Source organism: Purpureocillium takamizusanense, chromosome 2 (genome assembly GCF_022605165.1).
Source record: "Purpureocillium takamizusanense chromosome 2, complete sequence".
NCBI lineage: Eukaryota > Fungi > Ascomycota > Sordariomycetes > Hypocreales > Ophiocordycipitaceae > Purpureocillium > Purpureocillium takamizusanense.
In genome coordinates, this window is record NC_063069.1 from 187,244 (window position 1) to 207,708 (window position 20,465).

The window sequence follows — 20,465 nt, forward strand, 5'->3', positions numbered from 1 at the left end:
CTCTTCGCGAGCGGAAAGTCCGCATAAGAGAACCTTTAACGCGTGCAGTGGTCTGGCAGGTCTGCCGCAACTTGCTCAGATGACATCCCAGCCAGACGTATCTACCCTGGTCCAAGAGTGATGGCGTCGTCTAATTTGGGTCAGCTTGCTGCGCTGATTTGCCACGCTTCCATCAGTCCCTTTTGAGCTGCTTTCGAAGGTGATGGCACGGCCGGGAAGCAATGAAATATGAGATAAGGCTTCTGGCGGGAGGCTGACTGGCGGACCTCTCAACAGAGCCGGCACAATCAATGGCGAGAAGAATAATGGGAGGATCGTCTCGCCAGGCCCCACTGCCTCCCTCCTGTCATCCAATCAACGGGCTCTTATTGCGGCCGTTATGCTAGCAGACTCCAGCCGACAGGACGCGTGCAAGTGTGGCTGTGCTGCTGGTGCCTAGGCTTGCGGGGTATTGTGCGATAAGCCAATGAGATGCATTTTCCAGTCTGATCCGGAGCCAACTCATGGTGCACGTGCACGTGACCATGCGCCCACTTACCGATCACTTCTCCAAATGACGCGGGCAGCGACTCCTCAACAGAGGTTGCCGACGTCGCCCATCACAGGTCGCCCGGCGCTGAACGCGCGGAAGCCCGCCGTCTGACCAAGAAGTCGCCCTCTCCCAGCCAAAACTCGAGCACCAAACGACTGCGGGCAAGGGCACTGCCTGCCTCTGTCCATTGCAAGGCTTTCGCCGCGGGGCCGGGCCGCCGCATTTTCAGCAAGCGACATATATTAGCGGCGTCCTTGCCTGTGTCTTAACTTTGCGGATGTACGCCCAAATCAATCGAGCACGCCAGCTTGTTCGCGTCAGTAGCCCTGTCCGCGAACGATCATCTGCGAAAGTGGCACACTCCGATAACCTCCACGAGCACCGTCAGCGAAACGTCGGGTAAGGCTCTCACTTGGCCTCTTCCCCCACGATGGCCTCATCTCGCGATGACTGTATCTTGCACGGTCCCGAGTCGGAGCTGGCAGTTTTGATCCGCGAGAGTCCTAGATTCGAGGAGCATCCCGGGATCGCCCGGCTATCGAATCGCTATCTGGCAAAAGCCTACGATCCAGCCTCCGCTGAAGATACACTCGAGGCGGTGGAAGCTGCACACAGACTTGGGATTCGCGTGCCGCGGGTTGTACGCTCAGTCCGATGCGAAGGCACGGCATTTGTGATCATGGAGCGCGTTGAAGGGGCAACGCTGCAAATGGCTTGGCCGAGTCTAGGGTGGTGGCTGTCTTTACGTCTGGCACTGCAACTGCGGCGCTTCATCCTCAAAATGAGGTCTGTCACTTCGAAATCAGCCGGCTCTTTAGTCACCGGCCAGTGTAGGTCTTTCTGGTTGGACGACCATTTCGGTCTGCCGGCGAGAGCAATGCCCAGCGACATCTCGGCCTTTTTGGCCTTCTGGGTCAACTTTATATCTATCCGCCAAGAGCTGAAAAAGGACTGCCATCAGCATTTGTCACAGAGAGAACTTTCAACCCTCCAATCGAGCAGGCTGGTCTTCACTCACCACGATCCTGCGCCGCGGAATATGGTGGTTGATCCGGCTCAAGGCCTTTGGCTGCTCGACTGGGACTTTGCAGGTTTCTATCCGCTGTGCTTTGATACGCATCGATGAATAACTTTAAGCTACCACACAACTGGGGTGTGCTCTCGCGCATTCGATGGTATCTATTCACATGGATTGCAACTGGGCGCTACGAGAAGGAAAGCCGACTATTGTGGGTAGTGAGGTCTAAGTTTCTGCGTTTCGGAGCTGGACAACGGTGTAACATCAAAGCACAAGCCACTAGGTCAAGGCGGCAGGCAGCCCCAGACTCCGAGACATCGGACTCTCCGACGGAAGAAGAGTGAGTCCTCGAACTAGACTGACGTCTATATTTTGTTTACTTGACTCGATTGTACAGGACTCAACTGCGGAAGTAGCCTTGCTTTACGGCCCTCACCTCACACCCCTCGGGATATCGCCAGTAGTACGATACCGCCTCCTAGGCGGACATTGCACTACAAGGGTCAATCATACCACCACTCTCAAAATCCGAGATCACCGTGTAGATCCAGAACCGGCAACCCTCCATCTCTGTGAAGGTGTATTTCTGCCTCTTGTTCATGCTGATTTTGTCGGTGATGGTTCGGACAGTGATACCCTGAGCGACTGGAAAGGAAACCGTCTGAATCGCGTTCTCGGTGATTTGGTACCTCTTGAAAGAAATCTGGATCTTGCCTCTCAATCCATTGGAGCCATATCCCGGAGCCATGTCGAGCCTGACTGAATGCTCGTCCAGCGCGTATAGCAACGTACTCACGCAATTCATGGGATGAGAGACCGGCCGGCCGCCACGCGGTGTAAATCGGGACCACGCGACGGACGATTGATTGAGATGAACTGCCGCATCTATTCGCAGGAGGCTTGCAGAACCAGCATGCATGCAAGAGCCCCTGGTGTGTGCCGCCCTGCCCCCTGCCCTCTCCGGACGATCTTGAAGGGGGGCGATGTGGCTCGTTGGCGGACAGGGGACTGGGGGAATGTAGTACCGTATGTAATAACTACTATGTGCTTTATTGCTTGCCTGAATGATTGAAGAGCAAATCATGGCATCCGATATGCATGGGGCCACGAACTTAACACCTCGGCATTCTCACCGTATGCCATGCATATCAAAATCCTCCTTATAAGCCGTTCTCTGCACATTTCGTGTCGTTATGAACCTTCCCCCGTCTGGTACAACATCAGCCTTCAAACTGGTCTGTCTGAGACCGCTGTGGAGGTACGCCGGATGGCCAGGTGGTGAATGCCAAACCTCATCTTCCCGCCATATGTTGTCTCCGGGCGTATCTGCGAATTGCGGCGATAAGGATGGATTGAGCACGACGTTACGTCGTCGACGATGATCGCGGTCGCTTATGCTACGCGTTCCCAAACTTCGAAAGGGCGGGAACCCTGCCTTTTCTCTGCCCTTGTCAGTGGGAACGGCGTATCGAGGCTGGTACTCAAGTTCTGTGAATGTCGTGGGTCGTGGATGTTGCATGAGAACACTGTTAACGGCGGCTCGAAACACAGCGGTGCCGCAAGCTGGCCCAGTCAGCGGAGCCGGGTGGTGTTGGGGCGGACATCGCTCACCCGCTGCGGCAAAATCGCCAGGTGATGTTTCAAGGTAATGACCTATGTAGTGACGAAGTGTTCCATCCAGCGTCCCGCAAGAGGACCGAACAGCCCAGTGCTTTCTGAACTCCTCTGGTATCCTGTCAATCATCGATTGTTTGGACCCGGGTTCGTCGTTGGGCTCAACTATGAGGATGTGAACCAATGACTCCCTGTTGTCAGCGCGACGTGACACTGTCGGAGGGATTACTCGATGCGCGTACCTTTTTGGGGTCGAGCGCAGCCAGCTCCTTCAGCCTGTCTGTGACTAAATTGAATTCGCAAGATTGTCTCATGACCCAGATGATATTGACCTTTCTTGTGCGATCTCGATGCATGCTTGACAGCAGCTCCTGATGCTCCGACGGGTCCCGTCTCTTCATGCCATCTTTGATCGATTGATCATAGCAACTTCGCTCAGCCAACTGCACAGTGAGAGGGAAAACGGCCAGTATCCCAATACCATCAGCTGCGAGGACTACCGAGTCGAACTTGTGTAGCTGAGGGTCCCGACCGTAGGGGCCGTCTATGGCGACTGCGATGTCCCGCCTCGACAAGGCTGACGACAGATGATCGTGACCTTGCACCAGGAATCTGAGCTTATTCATCGACTTGGTGTTCCGTTGCCAAGTCTGAGTCTCGTCCTCGGCTTCCCAGCCGTATAAGATCATTGGTTCGCCCCGATATTGCCGCCAACCTGACTGTTCGAAGAACAGGTAGAAGTATGCCCCAGGATATACGGAAATCGCCCTGTGAAGGCTGACGTCTAGAAGCGCTGCTCCGGGATTTCGCCAACTCGTAGAATTAGGGGCATCTTGAATAGTGGTAATACTAGCACGTGCTCTTCGCAGTCGTATGCAACGATAAAATGCTGTGAAAGCCCAGGTTGCTGCAGCAACAGTAAGAGGGATCTTGGCCTCTAGTGCTTGTCCTGCTGGTCGAGCTAGCCAGACGTGAAAGAGCAACAGAAGAAGGGCGGACATCGCTAACGAAACGTGAACGAATGAGAACAAGACTCCGTGAAGTCGCCGAACCCACAAACTGGATGTTACAGAAAGTAGGAACAGAAGTATCATGACCTAGCGTTGTAGTTAGTGCACCGAGGGCTTCTGTGATGGAAAGCAAGGCAGGGTACAATGAGGCCGCAGATTGCCTGTGCTGTCCATGCCATGCCGGTCTTGAGGTGAAGAGCTGCATGCATCGTCATCTCGACAGTCGCCAGCCGGGCCAACCAATGGTGCGCAAAATAGTAATGGTGGAGAGAGATGTTGAACGAGTCAAGGAAGAGACATGTTCTGCCACCAAATACAACAGGCACCAGGTTGATGCTCGCTGCCACCGCAGCTCGTCGTCGTACCTCTGAGCCGGCTTGGACAATGTGAAATCCACCGCTCCATGCGGGCCGGACGAAGAGCAGCCCGTTGCCTAGGATATAGCTGCCCAAGACGACGTAGTGGCAGACTGTAACCCGCTGATGGTCCCACACGTACAAGGTGCGAAAAGGAACTCTCGAAACGCTGCGCGCCCGCCGAAAGATGCCGCTTCGTTCAAAGAGGCGAAGAATTGACTTCATTAGGCGCTCCGGCCAGTTGTAGACCAGCAAAATGGCGAAAGCGCATAGCCATGTGATTGCATACGCCTCTGTCGCGTCCATGATGACCGTTCGCGGTTGCGCCACGTCGGAGGAGGACAGAGAGCCAGTACCGCTTAAGTAGCCCAGACATGTGCTGCTGGATAGTCGCACGCCCTTGCTCAGTTACTACCCCAGAAAACAGGAGGATGCGATGTAGTTATCCGCAATGAGAATTCAGTTTGCTGTAGCCCAGACTTCGTATGCTGTACCGTCGCAGCGCGACGACGGCGCCTGCCAAATATAGCAGCACTGTTCACCCAATAAGGCCGTGGGCGTCCGCCTCGTTGGGAGGAGTCAGGTCCTTAATCAGGGCCTTAAGTGCGGGAGACTATTAATAGCAACGCGTTGTCGACGTCAAATTTACATCGGTCAAGATATAAAGCAGTTGTCAAACCGGGCATTGCATCCGTAGCCTCATCATGAGAAACATTCGAATCGTGATCAACATTGCGTCGCAACTTATTCTTTAAAATGTCTAGACGTTCCTTAAAGACGCGAACTACTGGCCTTTTCAAGAAGGGAAACGCCTTATTCAGACTGCAGAGCCCTAAAGTGGCCATCTTTGTCATCCCCGACAGTGGCAACGCCCATGGCTATGTGTCCCATACAAACCAGGATTGGCCAGAGATGCATCAGGCCATCCAGACATTGAACGTCCCCTTCTTGCACTTGCTTGGGCCTGACAACCTCGAGACGGTGGCAGATCGTCAGAGGGAGTCACCGGGTTCTTCTTCCGTCGGTGGCCTGGCCACACCTCCAAGCACGTGTGAGTCTAGTGAGGGCGACCGCCTTGTGGCGGAAATGCTCGCGTCCATCCTAGATGGTCCGCCCGAGGCATCTGATCGAGCTATTCCTGTGAATGGTACAATGGCCATGCCGGCCTACGGTATACCCACGGAGACGTGGACAAACCATACGCCGCGGAGAGTTGGTGAGCGGCCAGTTCCGTCATTGCAGCATACCCCTGAGCCAGATGTGCTTCAGTCAATCCAGGGCAATGCTGGTCCAGGACCCTCAACAGCTAATACACACCGCACATCGGAGCCACGTATAGGTTGTTCTTGGCCAAGCACCCCTGAGCCGGGCCTGGATCGACGAGGCCCGGAGGCCAGGATGGTCGATAAAGTGCCGATAAACCGACAGCCATGGTTGTGTGGTACACATGACGGCAGCTCCATGAGGAGGAAGGCTCCAGATGAGATGGAACGTGGCTCGAGGAAGAAGAAGCAGGACAGTAAGCGGCGGCGGATGGTGACTAGATCACCGGGGGGCGACACGTATGTTCGGCAGCACTGATAAGAACAGTTCAGCCGTGAGGCGCAGGGCACCTCTGCGCAAATTTGTCAGTGACGTTTGCGTCGCGTTTATTTCCATTGTTTAGAATGTCCTCCCACCTACCAAGTTCCTCAAGTTCACCGTCAATTCACTGAACTGTGAAGCTGACAACGCCGGTTCCATGTCGATGTGAAGTTCAGTCGCCACTGGCTGTGTGCTGTGATCCACGCGCTTCTCCGCAGTTTTCCTAAGCTCTTCTCCCTAAAGTCCGCGACCTCATTTCCGAAGTCGGCAGAGATGTGTTCAACCGCTGCTGGCAAATTCGCATGCCTCTGCCATCAAGTCAGTACGCGAAGAACTTCTAATCTGTTCTGTCTCTCCCGGAGCAGATATGTTGTCTATGTGAACCTGGATTAGCGTGTTTTGTGATGTGTTCATGGGCAGTGCCCATGCGAGAGGCTCGTCGAATTTTGCCGCATTAATCCAGGACTATCGATCGCACATGCTGGGATACTTCCGTTTGGCGGGTTCCAGTAGAGCTGAACTTCGTGATCCAGCAGAGTGTGCATAACTGCGTTCAGGTGCTCTCCTGCAGGTAGACGACATATCACCTGAACCTCCAGCATGGGCGTGTATTAGTTGATCCTTGTTCGAGCGAGGCCTGGGCCTCGCGAAGCGCGCATAGGAGTTCGATGGTGACGTGATGCGAGAAGGCATCTTCGGAACAGGTCTTCTTTCGACGAAGGACCAACAGTGCCGGCGTCACGATGGAGTCAACAAGGTGTGAGAATCGCAGTATCCTTGCAGTGGCAGTGGCAGGGGCTTTGATGCCGCCGAGTCTGTCTGCAAGCAGAAAGAATACCCGCCCATACAGCTAGTGCGTCCGCGAGGGCCTCCGGGGTATTTGCTGCGGTCTTCCGCAAGCAAGCTCGCCACAGTCAGCGACGACAGTGGACCAACCTGCTTGTCTCAGCTGGAGACCACCGCGACCTGCTAATAGTCGGAAGTCGTTGAGATTGGCAACGGCTAGGAGTCCCGCCGCACAACCCAGGTTCAGGACTAGCTGGTGCATATAGCCAAACATGATCTTTGTGGCTCGAACCGCGATCCATGATATCTGCCACAAGGCCGCGCCCAGCCACTAGGTCAGGCAGGGCGAGCCAGAAGGGCAAGCCGCGGTCAGCATGCAGACTGCTCAACAGGCCTGCCATTGTCAGTGTCGTAACAAGGCCGAGCACTCCATGTTCGCTGCCTCCAACGCCTTCAAATACGCGCTCCACGGTTGCAGAACCGAAGCGTCTTGGAGTGTTGCGAGGCTCGTAACTGTGTGGTCAAAGTTGTTCTCAAACGAGGCAGGCATGACAACCTATGGTTTCGTGCGAGACCAATTTGCTCGCAAGGGACGTAGGTAAAGTCGCCCAACACGGGACCTGGCCTTGTGGCCAAAGTCTGAGTTGTGGAAGGACAGTGTTGTAGGTCGCTTGGGTTCGGATTTCGGGCGCTGACTGACGACGTTGATTGCGATCGGCCTTGCGGGTCGCGTGGTTGCACATGGGCACGGCTCCAGCTGTGTGTCGCGTCGGTGGGATGGCTGATAGAGCGAGAGCCGAGACGAGTGTGCGAGATTGAAGTAGAGGGCTCGACAACCCCTTGCGCAGCGGCGAGCGAGTATGGTGTCGCTGGCCCCGATGAGAGGGCGACCTGCCGAGTCTGGGTGGGAAGCATGAGACGGGCGTTACGCAACGAAAGAGACGAGAGGAGAGGATACTCACATTAAGAATTTGCTTCCCGCGAGACCCCCAGGATCGCTCATTGACGAAGTGACAACACATCGCTCGGTGGAAGAGTTGGATAGGACCTGTCGCCTACGGCAGCCTATAGAGGTCACTGGCGCAAAACTCAGAAACACCCTGCCCGCAATGTGCAGGGGCAGTTTTGCGCCAGTGCGCTCTTTCGGCCTCCGTAGTCGCCTGTCCAAACCATAAGCGACGGCGGTCCAGCAGCTGGCGTCGGCAGCGGCGTGAAGTTGTTGCGGAGGGCAGTTATGTGGCGTCAGCCGTGGAACGCCCGCGACGAAAACAGTACCAGGCCGACAAAGCTGCAGTAGATTCCTTTCGACACAGTCTCAGAGCGGCCGCCGGCGAGGTTAGAGCCCGCTTGCTGAGGCGCCTTTTGGTGGAACACACGCTCAATACCCCGCACGCGCAGGACGGTGTCATTCCGAAGACTGTGGCGCCCTACGATAGTGCACAGCACGTATAGTACTCTAGTTATCCTACCGCAAGGTTAAGTGCTACGGGACTCTTGGCAGGTCACCAGCCGGACCCTGGAAGTACTGTACAGCACGCCGAGAGAAGGATCCAGCAGCGCGCACAAGGATGGGCAGTTGGTTTCCATGACTTCGAAGGAGCCGCCTGGGACAGAAGGAGGTGGGCATGCGCTCCTAGACCCTTCCGCTCGTTCTGGGCTGTTGGTTCATTCAATCTACTACCCATCAGCACGGCTCTGTGACTCACCCTCCCAATGTTGCCCGTGGTCTCCCTAGGCACCCCCCATTCTCTCCTAATTCACACCCTGGAGCAAGCCCATGCCCACTAGGCCTCGCAAGAAGTGGCCGACCAACACGACGAGCAACTGAAATATGCAATGCTCTTCGTGAACAAGGGACCCAGCTTTCTGGTCGAACTGGCGAAGTCCAATAGGAAGCCGCGAAGAGGTATCTGGGCGGCAAGAAGTGAGGGGCTGGATTGCGACAGCTCTAGGGTCGAGTCGCGACTCCCCAGCATCTACTGATTGGCAAGCACTTCACAAGGGCAGTGAAGGCTACTGCTGCATGGGCTGCCAAGCAGAGAAGATTCCTCTTCGGCTACGGCGTGCTCTCTGCTGCCGTGGGGCCAACTCGCAGTTTCCCAGGACAGCGGATTGAGAACATAGCCGCGGCGAACAGGTTGTCCGCTGCCTAGTATTTCAGCGGATGGTCATATGTTGTCGTGGCCGCGGCATACACGGACGCGGAGCTTGTAAAGATGTCTCTTCATGCGGCCGGCAGCGCTGAGGCGGGGGGGAACGAGTCGAGACATACAGCCTACAGGATTGGGGCTCATAGTTCAACACGCTTGTCCATTACCACAGGGAAGCACATGACGCTATTTACAGAGCCGCGGCCGGCACGACGTGCTGCGTCGCCCCTTTGGTACCTTGAGATGCACGGCAACTTCCGTTTGCCGGTCGTAAGCCAGCTAGCGATAGCCAGGTCACTCATTCAAATTGACAGACACGAAATCTTCTTCGCTATCCTCAAAGCCTTGCGTTCCTGATAGCTGGCCGTAAGCCTCCCTCGGCGGCGATCCATGGCGATAGAGGGGAGCATTTGCCATGTCTCTCGGGTAGCCAGACGGTCTCCGCTCCCACTGACCGGACGAAAAGTGCGGTGGCGTAGACCTGGTGGCAGAACTTGACCAACTCCAGCAACCAGTTGTAGCACCCGACTCAGAATGGGCGAAAGTGCCTGGAGAAACCCCTCCGTTCGCTTGCAGTCCGTCGAATCGTTGATGGGACCGGGAGCGCTTCGTGAATCGGGGCGACGCAGATGAAGACACGGCAATAGGGACCTCAGAACGGGGTCGTACCGGACTAGCTATCAACGAAGATTCGCTGGCAGGCTGCGATGGGCTACGGCGGAAATCAGTCGAACCACGCCTCGGAAATTGTGCAACGGCACGTGGAGAATGCTTTTTGAACCTTCGTAGTCCGTCTGGTCGTTCATAGTACCCGGGAAGCTTGGTGGCTCTGGAGTGCGCAGAAGGGGAGCGGGTGGGGGGGATTTCAGAACGGGGTCGTTCAGATCCGTTGTTAGGCTGCGACGTACTACTGCAGTGATTGCTCGTAGACTGTGCAAGGAGGTCTGGAGAAAGTCTCTCGATTGTATGACTTCTGTCTGCTACTTGACGGTTCCGGGAACGCTTGGTGACTCGGGAGGTCGGGGAATGGGGCCTTGTGGAAGGGACCTTTGAACGGGGCCGCACAGGACTGGCAGCCAGCGGAGAACTGTCGGCAGAATGCGACGGGCTACTGCCGTGACTAGTTGCATCACGCCGCTTCGAATTTGGTGCAAGTCCTCTCACCGGTTGTAATATATGGGGTCGTTGATGGGACTGGCACAGCTTGGTGACTCGGCAGGACGCAGAAGGGGGCCTGGTGCCCAGGATCGGAGAACGAGGCCGTGCGGAACGTCGGGGTGACAATTTACCCTTTCCTTTGGTCGACAGTGACCCGTGTCCTGAACGATCCTTTGCATCGCATTGACGTTGTCGATCCCTCGCATCGGGCAATGGTGGCATGCGACCGGCCGCGTCAAGCGATGTTTGTCCAGCAGGGAAGCATTGTTGGGCAACAGGGCTGGAAGAATCCGGGTGTGGCGAGGTATCCGGGGAGGAGAATTGCAGTAGATGAATTGGGAGACTCAAGGGGCTATCACCTAAACGATGCTCAAGGGACGACGCGGACATGTTAGCTATATCGGTGTCCGGCCCACGCGAGTAAACCGAGCTATCCGACAGGATAGTCTGATTGACTCGGGCAGCAAATGCGAAAGGATTCTGTGGTTGATCATGGTTGAGCTCCTCTGGCATGCTACGATGGGAGATGAGCCCCTCACTAGCGAGGTCGTCTGGAGGCAGCGAGTCATCGTGCACGTCCACTGCGGAAGCTGAGAAGGGTGCCATTGTCTGGCCTAAATTGCCATCGTAGACCCCGTCGGTCCATTCCTCGAGATATCGCAAACAGCTCCGGCAAAGCTGACGCTGGGGACTGTTTGGTGCCGCATCCGCAGTAACATGCTGGGTTGGTCGATTTTCATTGATGAACAGCATTGGACGCCCGAGATCAAGTTCATATCTGCAGGGAACGAAGCAAGCTCGGAGCATGGCCCGCAGCCCATAGAGCACGTCCATTTGATCCTCGGGCGCGCGATGCATGGTCGGAAGAAAAGCCGACGTCTGGATGGTCCGATAAACATCTGTGCAGGGCTTGCCCCACTGACACTCTGCACGTTGGTGAGATCCGGACTCGTTGAATGCGTCGACCTCTAGATCAACTGTCCAGGACTGCGGTTGGAATGGTGACGATTGCCGGGCAGCGCCCGCGTCTATGGCCGAGCTGCGGAACCCTAGGAGCTTCGCTCGCCTATGAAGGAGAGCTACACACTTGGGATCAAATGACATGAGCGGCTTTGGTCCACCTTCGGTCTTGGGCCTTTCGAAGCTCAAATAAGGAAATTGACGAAGAGCGGCCAACACGAGCTGAGTATAGGCAAGGTCAAAAGAGGGCGGGCCTCGTGCGGGCCGAAACACCCCTTCGTGGATCTCGACATACGGTGCTGTCTCGACCCAGTGGCCGCGCAATGTCGCCCGCAAGGTTTTCCTCAGATTTCGCTTCGCCGTTCTAGCATCCTTTGGGATGACATGGGACCATAAAATTTCAGCAGCGATGCCTAGATAGATCATGTTCTGTTGCAGTAATCTTAAGCCGGGTATCATGCCCGGGGCAGCCAGCGCTCGCCGCTCTATCTCGCGTCTTCTTTGCACGTCGGTCACACCAACAAGTGCCTGGTTGGTGCCAAAGCCCTCTCGGATTGCCCGGCGATCTAAGGGACTGGCGGCAGGAGTGCAGCCTTCCAATAGCACCACCGTTTCTTTGTCAAGTGTCCATTGTATATCTCGATCGCCACAGGTAAGGTTTGACCACTCTGTGTAGATATGCCGGAGACCAGCGAGACATTCTTCGTCTAGGCGAGAAGTGAAAATCTTTTTCCAGCTGCCGAGATATAGGAACTCCGTCATGCCACGAAATACTTTGAGGTCGTCAAGAGCTGAGGCGATGTCTCGGCGCTGACTGATTGAATCAAAGACATACTGTTTGTTCTCGCTCAGTCGTTGATACCATTTGAAGTACTCCAGGTCATGGCCAATACACTCTCGGAGCTTATGATATATGCGCCCATCCGAGTCGGCCTTTTCGTGCTGGTACCGTTCGGTTCGAGTTTTGACCGTCGAATTCTCCCGGATGCGAGGTAGATCTATGGAATACAAACACACGGTCCAATGTGCCACAGTATCGCTCGCTGCTAGGATTCGGTGTCGACCTTGGGTATAACTCACGAATTGGTCATCTAAAGCAGGATATATCCCGTCTCCGTTTGACTGTACGAGTTCCCGTTGCGACAGACCTAACTTTCTCAGGACAGACGGAACCTCGGTGTCGTCAATGTAGCCGTCAATCCAATGTTCGTGACTAGCATCTTCAATAGAAGTTCTTTTGAACAACTTTTTGAGGCGATCAGTGTGATTCCTGTCGTATAATCGCTCTCCGACGCCGTCAACGAATTCGAGCCGGCCCAGTGGAACCCGAACGATGCCCAAAAGGCGGATTTCGGACTCTGCCATAGCCTAGGAGGTGAGGTGTCGCACGCATGTCTCGGTTCACTAGCGCCAGGTGGAGGACCACGGCTCGAGGTGGTACAGGGACAGCGAGCGCCTCGATTGCAGGAAGCCATTTTCGGTATTGCCAGCTCTGCCTGGGTCGAGGGCTCCGTGGGGAGCTGGGCGCGTCGATTGTAGGAAGCCATTTTCGGTATTGCCAGCTCTGCCTGGGTAGAGGTCTCCGTGGGGAGGACGAAATCTCCCCACGGAGAACTCTTTGCACGTGATATCATTCAGACCGTTGACATGCGCTCGCATTCCGTTTTGGCCGAGGTGGAGGGGGAAAGGGGAGGGCGGGCGGCCTGGGGCCTGTGGGGGTACCTGTTATTCTCCTCGGACAACCCCAGGGGTGTTCCGCAGGTCAGGTCAAAACTAATAGGACACCAAGACCAGTCTCCACAGCCCCCGACCCCAAGGGTAGGTGAATTACAAGCATTGACTGATGGATTCACGACGCAGCGCTCGAATCACGAGGGGGTTTCTGTAGTCAACGATGGAGCCAGAACTGTTGATTCTATTGCTTGAACCTGAAGTTCTTGTGGATTCAGCCCGGGCGGGGGAGTCGATGCTCTACCCTACGCCCAGCCACCACTAACCAATTATCCTTGTATCCGATTCCCGCATATTTTAGCGCCGTTTTAATTGCACATTGGCGTCAATCTATCATTGACACCAATAGACGGTATGGAGGGCGTTTTCTGCTTTCAACGATACCTTGTTCAGCTGTTTAGCTGCCTCGATGTCTGTTCTAATGATGACTAATCACCAAACTCTGTCCTGTAAATGTTCCCGATCTTGAGACAGTTCCACATGACACTGGAGCGAGCCTTATAGCTGTCAAGACGGCAAGAATGGTTTCGCAGGGTTCCAGCTGTCGTGAATCAGGAGATGGCTGGATCTGCAACGCTTGACATGTACTGAGGACAGAGCTCTACGGTTAGTCTGTAGCCTATCTCCTCCTGTCGACAAACTTGCTGAGGAGGATACGTTATTTTCTAATGGCAAGAGTGGGCCGGATTTCACAATCGGAGCCACGGTAACAGTCGAGCTTATCTCCAAAGTTCATTCCCTCGCGTTCGCTTATCCATAATCCCATCGTACTCTGTTTCCTCCATGCCCTCGCCTCTGGGGGGGGGGCCGTCGAACCAACCACCATCGGAACTCCAATTGTATACCTTCCCCCTCTCATCCACAAGCTCCCACCGCTGTGATATGATCTCTCCACGGTCAAGTGGGGAAACCATAATTGCAATCCCCGCTAGAGAGGCCTTCACGGCATATCGAGAGCTCACGGACAGCAATAAGATATGATATTTATAGCATTGCAGGTATCGCGTTGAGTAAGGTCCCGCCCGGTTAGTCCGTCGTCTTCGTCGAACATGTCCCGGATCTGTCGCTCTTTATTAACCCTACTGTCGAGGTCAAAAAAGTTGTTGGGGCTGTCATGGCATCGCCTGCGCAGCAAGCGACCCCATCTTGGTGTATTGGGGTGGAGAGGTCCCAAGCCACTTGCGAGGCTCACATGGACACAAGACCATACACTGTCCCCTGCACAAGCTGGAGCTGTAAGTTTGCATTCATGCCTATAAAGCAGGCTCCTCCATCCTCCAGCCAGGGAAATGGGGACAGAATTATCGTAGTTAATGGCCAGCTGAAATGGATCTGCGACAACCAGCAGGAGATCATTAAGATACTGTTAAGCATGGAGAGAAGAGTGAGTGGTATCGCCGAAAAGCATGGCTAGCGATTCTTGGGTATTAAACAGTGCAGGTGATAAGACCAGCCAGTCATCATCGGAGCCAAGAGGGCAGCGGAACGAAGAGTGAGGCTACCAGCGACAATGACTTGGGCATCTTCGATCTTGATGATTTGGAAATACCTATAAACACAGACGTGAACTTCACGGCCGATGAGAGAAACAGGGCTGGCTACCTGGCTAAAAGATTGTCTGATACCCGCTGGCCGCCCAGCGGGACGGACCTTCTTCGGCCCGTTCGCATCATATCATCGACCGTCTCGAGAGTATTATTGGTTGGCCAACACCTGATGGGAGCCAATAGGATTCGCCCCCGCCAAGAGGAGGGTGTGACGATGAGCGTCTAGTCCCAGAAAGGCTTGGGCATGGCCCACAGCTGTCAAACTCGTCACATCTGGGGGCTTGCTCCTGCAGTGAAACAAGCGACGTGAATGGAAATGCAACCCTAAACCATGGATTTCATTTGGCAGTTAACGCCGCAACCGCTGTCGGAAACTGACCGAATACGCGGCGTAGACGTCCAGGCGCTTACATATATGACATGTCGCCTCTTTATTTGGCACACGTGCTGCCTTTGTCTGGGTCTGGCCTTCTCCACCAGCCCACTCTTACAAGGCTGACATGACCGGCTTCATGACGCCACCATCGGTCGATCACACAGGAACCGCTGCCGATCACCCATGTCCAATGACCCTGAACACAAGATCCTGATTCTACGTACAGCAAGGCAAACGATCACAGCCGCAATCCAGCCAGCTGGACCCATTGCGCAAGTACGACTACACAGCCCCTAGTCCTCTAATCATGTTGCTGGTACTGCATACTGTACTATACGTAGTTGGCCGTACTATTTGAAACATGAAAGTCCCTGTGCGGATTTCCCTCTTTTTTGGCCTGCGACTTACAGTACATAGCAGGTCGACTTGTGCAGTGGCTGCACGGAAGATCCAGCTACCTTATCACATCTCACAGCCCAAGCGTCCACTCCATTCTAAATTTAGTTCCCACCGATACATAACCCAGGCCTCGCCCTTTCAGGCCGACCACGTTGTAGCGACACGCCATATGCCCCAGTGTTCGTCAGAAGCCCTTTGCTGCCTGAGCACGGCGGTATGGATGGTGACTGCAAGTTAACACGGTTCGGTATTTCTTCGTTCTGCCTGGTCAAAGTGTGTCACTGGGATATCGAGCTTCCAGGGCTCGTCGACTGCATCCAAAATTGTGGTCAGTAACGTGACTGATTCTTAGGCTTTGGGTGCTCTTTAGAGCTCCACCACGTTGATCATCCGTATGCTGGCTGGCACTCAGTGAGCCTTTTTGACGCTGTCATCGACATCGGTGTCGAGGACGTTCAAGATCCCGCGAGGACCGAGCCTTCGGGCCCGAACCCAGAGGAGGCGTTCCTAGTATCGCGAGGAACGGCAGTGGAAGAACTCCTTAGTTAGATGAGCTGGACGCCCTGCAGTCGGTAGCTATCGTCTCGCGTGGGGTCGCAGCCGTACTTGAGCAGACTATCTCGCAGCTTAAGTCGGGGACGTCAGACTTCAGTGCGGCGGCCTCAAAGCTGTCTTCGGCGGAGGAAATTCACCCTGTTCGCCTCGTGTGCTGTTAGAGCGAAGATGCACCTCGCAGGTAAAAAAATGCGACCGGATTGCCAGCCAACAGCTATTCAAAGACCAGAATGTTTACAGGTAAGAGTTAGGCTGACTAATCATCACTTGGGCAAAGGCGGGGTCGGTCGGTGCCACTACCCAGCCTCCCATAACAAAAACCAGGAATCAGTTTATGGCCAGCTTGATATGTGCGTAATCTGTGTACCCTCAGGGTCGACCGGTAGAGACGATCTTATTGAACGCCTATTGGCTCCGATCGGAACTTTTGACCACCCGGGGGGTTGCTCACTGAAAATAACAGGTACCCCCGTGGCCCCCAGATCTCTCGGTTGTTGCGAAGGTTGTCATTCCGTTGCCCAGCAGTATCACCTCAGGCTGGGCAACAGTCTGCGCATCGTTAGCGAACTGAACAAGTTGCAAGAGAGATGACCACCCTTTCTATCCCCTTCCCTCTCCCTTAATTAAATGAAGAGACAAAAACGTTCTGGCGATAACAGGACACCGTCGAGCCAGTCTGACTTTGTGCAGTCGCCGCGCGAGGTGGCCCAAGAGGAGTTGAAGCATTCCTGGCCCTCGAGAGGCCCCGAGACAAGCCTAAGTGGTTTGTTCGGACGGGATGAGAGCAGATGATACTGACGGGCGCAGGCGTTGTCAAGGAAGAGACCACAGAGTGTCCGAACCCAGCTTTCGTGATGGACGTGCGATCCGAGGAGCAAATGCCTTTCGCCAGCGATACGCGTGCGATGAAATACCGAATATCATATGGCAGAAGCTTGCTGGCGGCTGTGCCGGCGTGGCAGCCGCACGGGTCTGAACCTCAGAAAGAGTCGTGGTAACGTGCAACTGGTTCCCAAGGCCGCACCTCAGGCTCCCAGTGGACTGTCGCGCCGTGTCATAACCTGTGACAAATCTGGTGGGCGGTTTCTACTCACACTAGACGCGGTACAGCCACCGTGTCATTGTATCGCCGCCACTCCAGACGTCACTGAGATCGCGGAGATGCAGGCCGCTTAGAGTGAAAGACTACGCCCATGGCCGCATCGGATACGGCGCGACATCGTTACAGCTCTTAGCCGAGCTGTTGTACTCCTGTGGGAAAGGCCGCAGAACAGCCGTCAAGCTCACGGCATCGTTAAGGCATGGTCAGGACCGGTCAGAGCTCTCACAGGGTCGCCAACAAGCGGTACTCTTCCAACTTCACGGCCATTCAAGCCGCACCAAGACCAAACGCAACAAGAACGGGAGTGCCTGCGATAATGCATTGAGCCACCCGCAGGCCAGCCCCTCCCCGATATACCGGCGCCCATGGCGAGCCTACGCCCTGGAGACTACCTCATCCCATCCACCTCCTTCGAAGTCCACTTCGCTGATGACGCCTAGGTGCGTTCTGAGGCAGATCATGACTCTTGCCCGCGACCGATCGCCTCGCCCAAGAAGCACGCGTAACTCTACCGCCAAGCCTGCATGATGGGGAGACCTTAACGCACTGTTACACCACTGGGCACTCTCACTTGCCGACGAGTCGTATTCTTGCCAGGGCCTTGGGAATACCTTGCCGGAGGGCCAGCACACTGTCTTTGGTTGCAAGAGCATACAAAACTCTGGCAACGCGACCAATGAGCCGACGATGGAAGGGAGCTCGGTGCACTCAGAGTCCACTGGGGCAATAGCCGACGGGTCAGCCAGCCAGTCCATGTCGTCACCTCAATTTCGCCTGCTGGGATAGTCACCTCAGTCTTCAAATGCATGATATGTACTTCTCCTCCCCAGATGCTTCGCTTCACTCCGATTCTATCACAAAAGGCTGCACAGCACAGCTCTCCTCTACGTGCATCGCCTGACGTAACACACCGCGTGTCTCGACGAAAATCCCCGGACGGGCCCTTCTCTCAGCGAATGTCGCCCGAGGCGAGAGATCGGCAGCCTCGACGCCTGGCAAGTGGTCGTACAAGACTCAGCTCGAAATCGAGAGCCCATCTATGAGTAAGGGGTGTTCTGCGCCATCCCCACCTGTAACTCCCTACTAACACCAACGCGGCCGCCCTGGGACTCTGTCGAAAAGAACCTTGTGCAGCTCTGGTAGCGCGCCAGACCGACGTCGTCATGGTCTGGAAAGGCGGCGAGGTCTTTCAAATCCCAGAGCGCAGTGTTGGGTTGACATTTCGTCAACATAAAAAGCACTCCTTGAGTCCAGCGGGAAACCAGTTCACGATGTAAGTCTCATTTTGCCGCGCCTCGTCGCTGTCTAACACCCATCTCAGGCTTCCCTCCTAGACTTCTGCTATAGGCCGCCCCTCTCACCGGGGCGAGCAATGCACCCTTCGCTTGCTGTGACTCCAAGCAGTATCGAGCCCTATGCTCCCAACCTCGCGCACCTATCTCCTGGCAGCTATCCCACCGCAGCGCCACACAGCTGGATCCATACCCGTGTACGGCTACATCCGCAAGACAACAGCCCGCAACATCGTCAGCGCCCGAAATCCGAACCCAACCGACCTGCAATACCTACCGTCTTGCCATAATTCAGACTTCAACCAAGCCACTGGTTGAGAGGCCGGGTACCGTGATGGGTACACAGAGTTGTCAAGCCTTACTGCTGTCGACCGAGATATACAGTACAATAGCCACTTGGTAGAGAAACGGTGGTGACTCTAGAAGGCCGTCCTACCGAGCCAGTCAGTCCGAGCCGGCAGTGGCGCTAAACATCTGGGTGTCCTCATCACGAACCCCACACGATCACGGCCCGCTAGCAGGTCTACGCCGCCTCGATCTTCTGGCTACCAAACAGGTTTGAGAAGGCCTGGTGTCTCATTTTTGAGTGGGTGATTAGGCTGAGGCTCACCAGCTTATGGCCGGCAGACGGAAGTAAATAGCGTCTTGAGCTTCGATAGGGTTATCGACGAAGTGTGATGAATTAGGTGTACTGCCTCAAGATTGATTCAGTGGGTTAACGTCGCGATCCGGGTCCCTCGGCGCTGCAACCCCATGAGGAGGCATCTTTACTAACTTCATGTTCGCATATGCCGCACTAATAACTTTAAGTAGAAGGAGGTATCCCTGACCTGGGGTTGTTCGCCGGACCGCACGTCCCTTACGACTATGTTCTTAATCGGCTGTCCCAAGTAACGCTGAGAGCAAACTTGCCCTAGAGGAGAGTAGCCCAGGAGTGATCAGTACTCCGCTGGGGAGCCTACGATACAGCAGGTGTCACTGCCCTGTGAAATGGTATTCTTCCATCCTCCGGAAATCGAGGGGGTCGCTACTCGACCCTACCCTTGCCCTTTGGTTGATGCCTGTGGCTTGAGATGGCCGGCCTAACTCTGACTGTGCCACCAGAATGCCAGAGGCAGGGGCGACGAGGGCCTGTGCTGTCGATTATGCACCGTGTTCGCTTAAAATTGACGCGGCGCTTTGCCTGGCGATGTTGGGATTGAGCGCCTCTCACCGCCGCGACCATGCGTTAGCATGACTAGGGCCTTGTCGACCACAAGACAGCAGGAGACGGGTACAAGCGTGATCTCCCGCGTTTTCTTTCCCGACCTGTCTTCTCGACTCTTTACGTCAATGTCTTGCGAAGGGTGCGGGCGCACTCGAGTTCGAGAGGGCTTCTGCGAGGTTGCAGGAATCGATTTTTGCGCCTGGATAAAGGAAGAGGGCGGAAACCGGACGAGCCTGAAAGGTCGGGGACTCGCTCCTCTATCCTTCCACGCCACCAGTCCCTTCAGTCTTTGGGAGTAGCTTTCTGCGGCGACAGTTGAAGCCTAAGGCAGCAGCAACCCATGTTGGATGGCGGCTGAAGGCCGGTTAGGGGAGTCAGTCCCCACTGCAGCCGGAGTGCCCACGCACTGCTGCAGCGCTTATGATTATGGGAATCCGTTTTGTGAAAGGAGTTCCTCCAAACCAGAATTCCACTGCAGTACGGGAATCTGTTTCCAGGACACGCTCCTGTACTGTAATAAGCGCCAGAGCTGTGAGTCACATTACCTTTGCGCCGCCCGTCCACACCTGACGCCAACCAAGCAGCATCGGAAGGGTCTAGGGGCGACCCCCCGCGTTTTCTTGTTCCGACCAGTTCCCTCGACCTACCTGTCCACGGATACCGCCGCGACAGGAGCGGCCGCCAAATCAGCCACTCTATCGGGATTGCATCTTACTATCCACAATTATCGTCCATGCCTCGATCGAATTGTGCTTCCGTGAGCCCCGAGAACCGAGGCAGAGGACCACATCCTTAGTTCAGTTCGAAACACAGTCTTAAAGGCAATCCTTGGAACTGATCGTTCTCGCAGTCGGCTTCCAAACGAACGAGCTCCAGTCGAACGAGGCCAAGTGGCTTGGATGATTCAGTCGCGGACACTGACATGCTCCTCATCGGACAAGGAGAGGGGTCGGCTGGAAGCAATACGTGTCTTACACCCATTCGAATCAAGGCGAGTCTACCATCTCTTCGTGACGCTTGAGCATCTGCACCTATTTGATATAGGATGGGCTGAATGTGCTAGGCGCTGTCCGCAAGAGAAAGTCTTC

At 55.2% G+C, this 20,465-nt stretch overlaps 3 protein-coding genes across 4 annotated transcripts; 1 reads left to right on the plus strand and 2 right to left on the minus strand.

Annotated features, from left to right (window-relative positions):
• Positions 1-962: 962 nt before the first annotated feature.
• Positions 963-1,658, plus strand: JDV02_001891 (uncharacterized protein; the record flags this gene model as incomplete). Its single annotated transcript, XM_047982864.1, has 1 exon — positions 963-1,658. The coding sequence occupies one exon, from the start codon at positions 963-965 to the stop codon at positions 1,656-1,658; it is 696 nt and encodes a 231-aa protein (XP_047838833.1).
• Positions 1,659-2,028: 370 nt separating this feature from the next.
• Positions 2,029-2,298, minus strand: JDV02_001892 (uncharacterized protein; the record flags this gene model as incomplete). The annotated part of the gene is made up of 1 exon (XM_047982865.1): positions 2,029-2,298. The coding sequence occupies one exon, from the start codon at positions 2,296-2,298 to the stop codon at positions 2,029-2,031; it is 270 nt and encodes an 89-aa protein (XP_047838834.1).
• Positions 2,299-8,718: 6,420 nt separating this feature from the next.
• JDV02_001893 (uncharacterized protein) lies at positions 8,719-12,835 on the minus strand. 2 transcript variants are annotated; one of them, XM_047982867.1, is made up of 2 exons: positions 12,004-12,835; positions 8,719-11,941 (listed from the first exon to the last, which is right to left on the minus strand). In XM_047982867.1, the coding sequence occupies exon 2, from the start codon at positions 11,928-11,930 to the stop codon at positions 9,345-9,347; it is 2,586 nt and encodes an 861-aa protein (XP_047838836.1). In that variant the 5' UTR covers positions 11,931-11,941; positions 12,004-12,835; the 3' UTR covers positions 8,719-9,344. The 2 variants fall into 2 exon arrangements, with proteins under 2 accessions (XP_047838836.1, XP_047838835.1); XM_047982866.1 differs by having other exon boundaries at positions 8,719-12,835.
• Between the last annotated feature and the right edge of the window lie 7,630 nt (positions 12,836-20,465).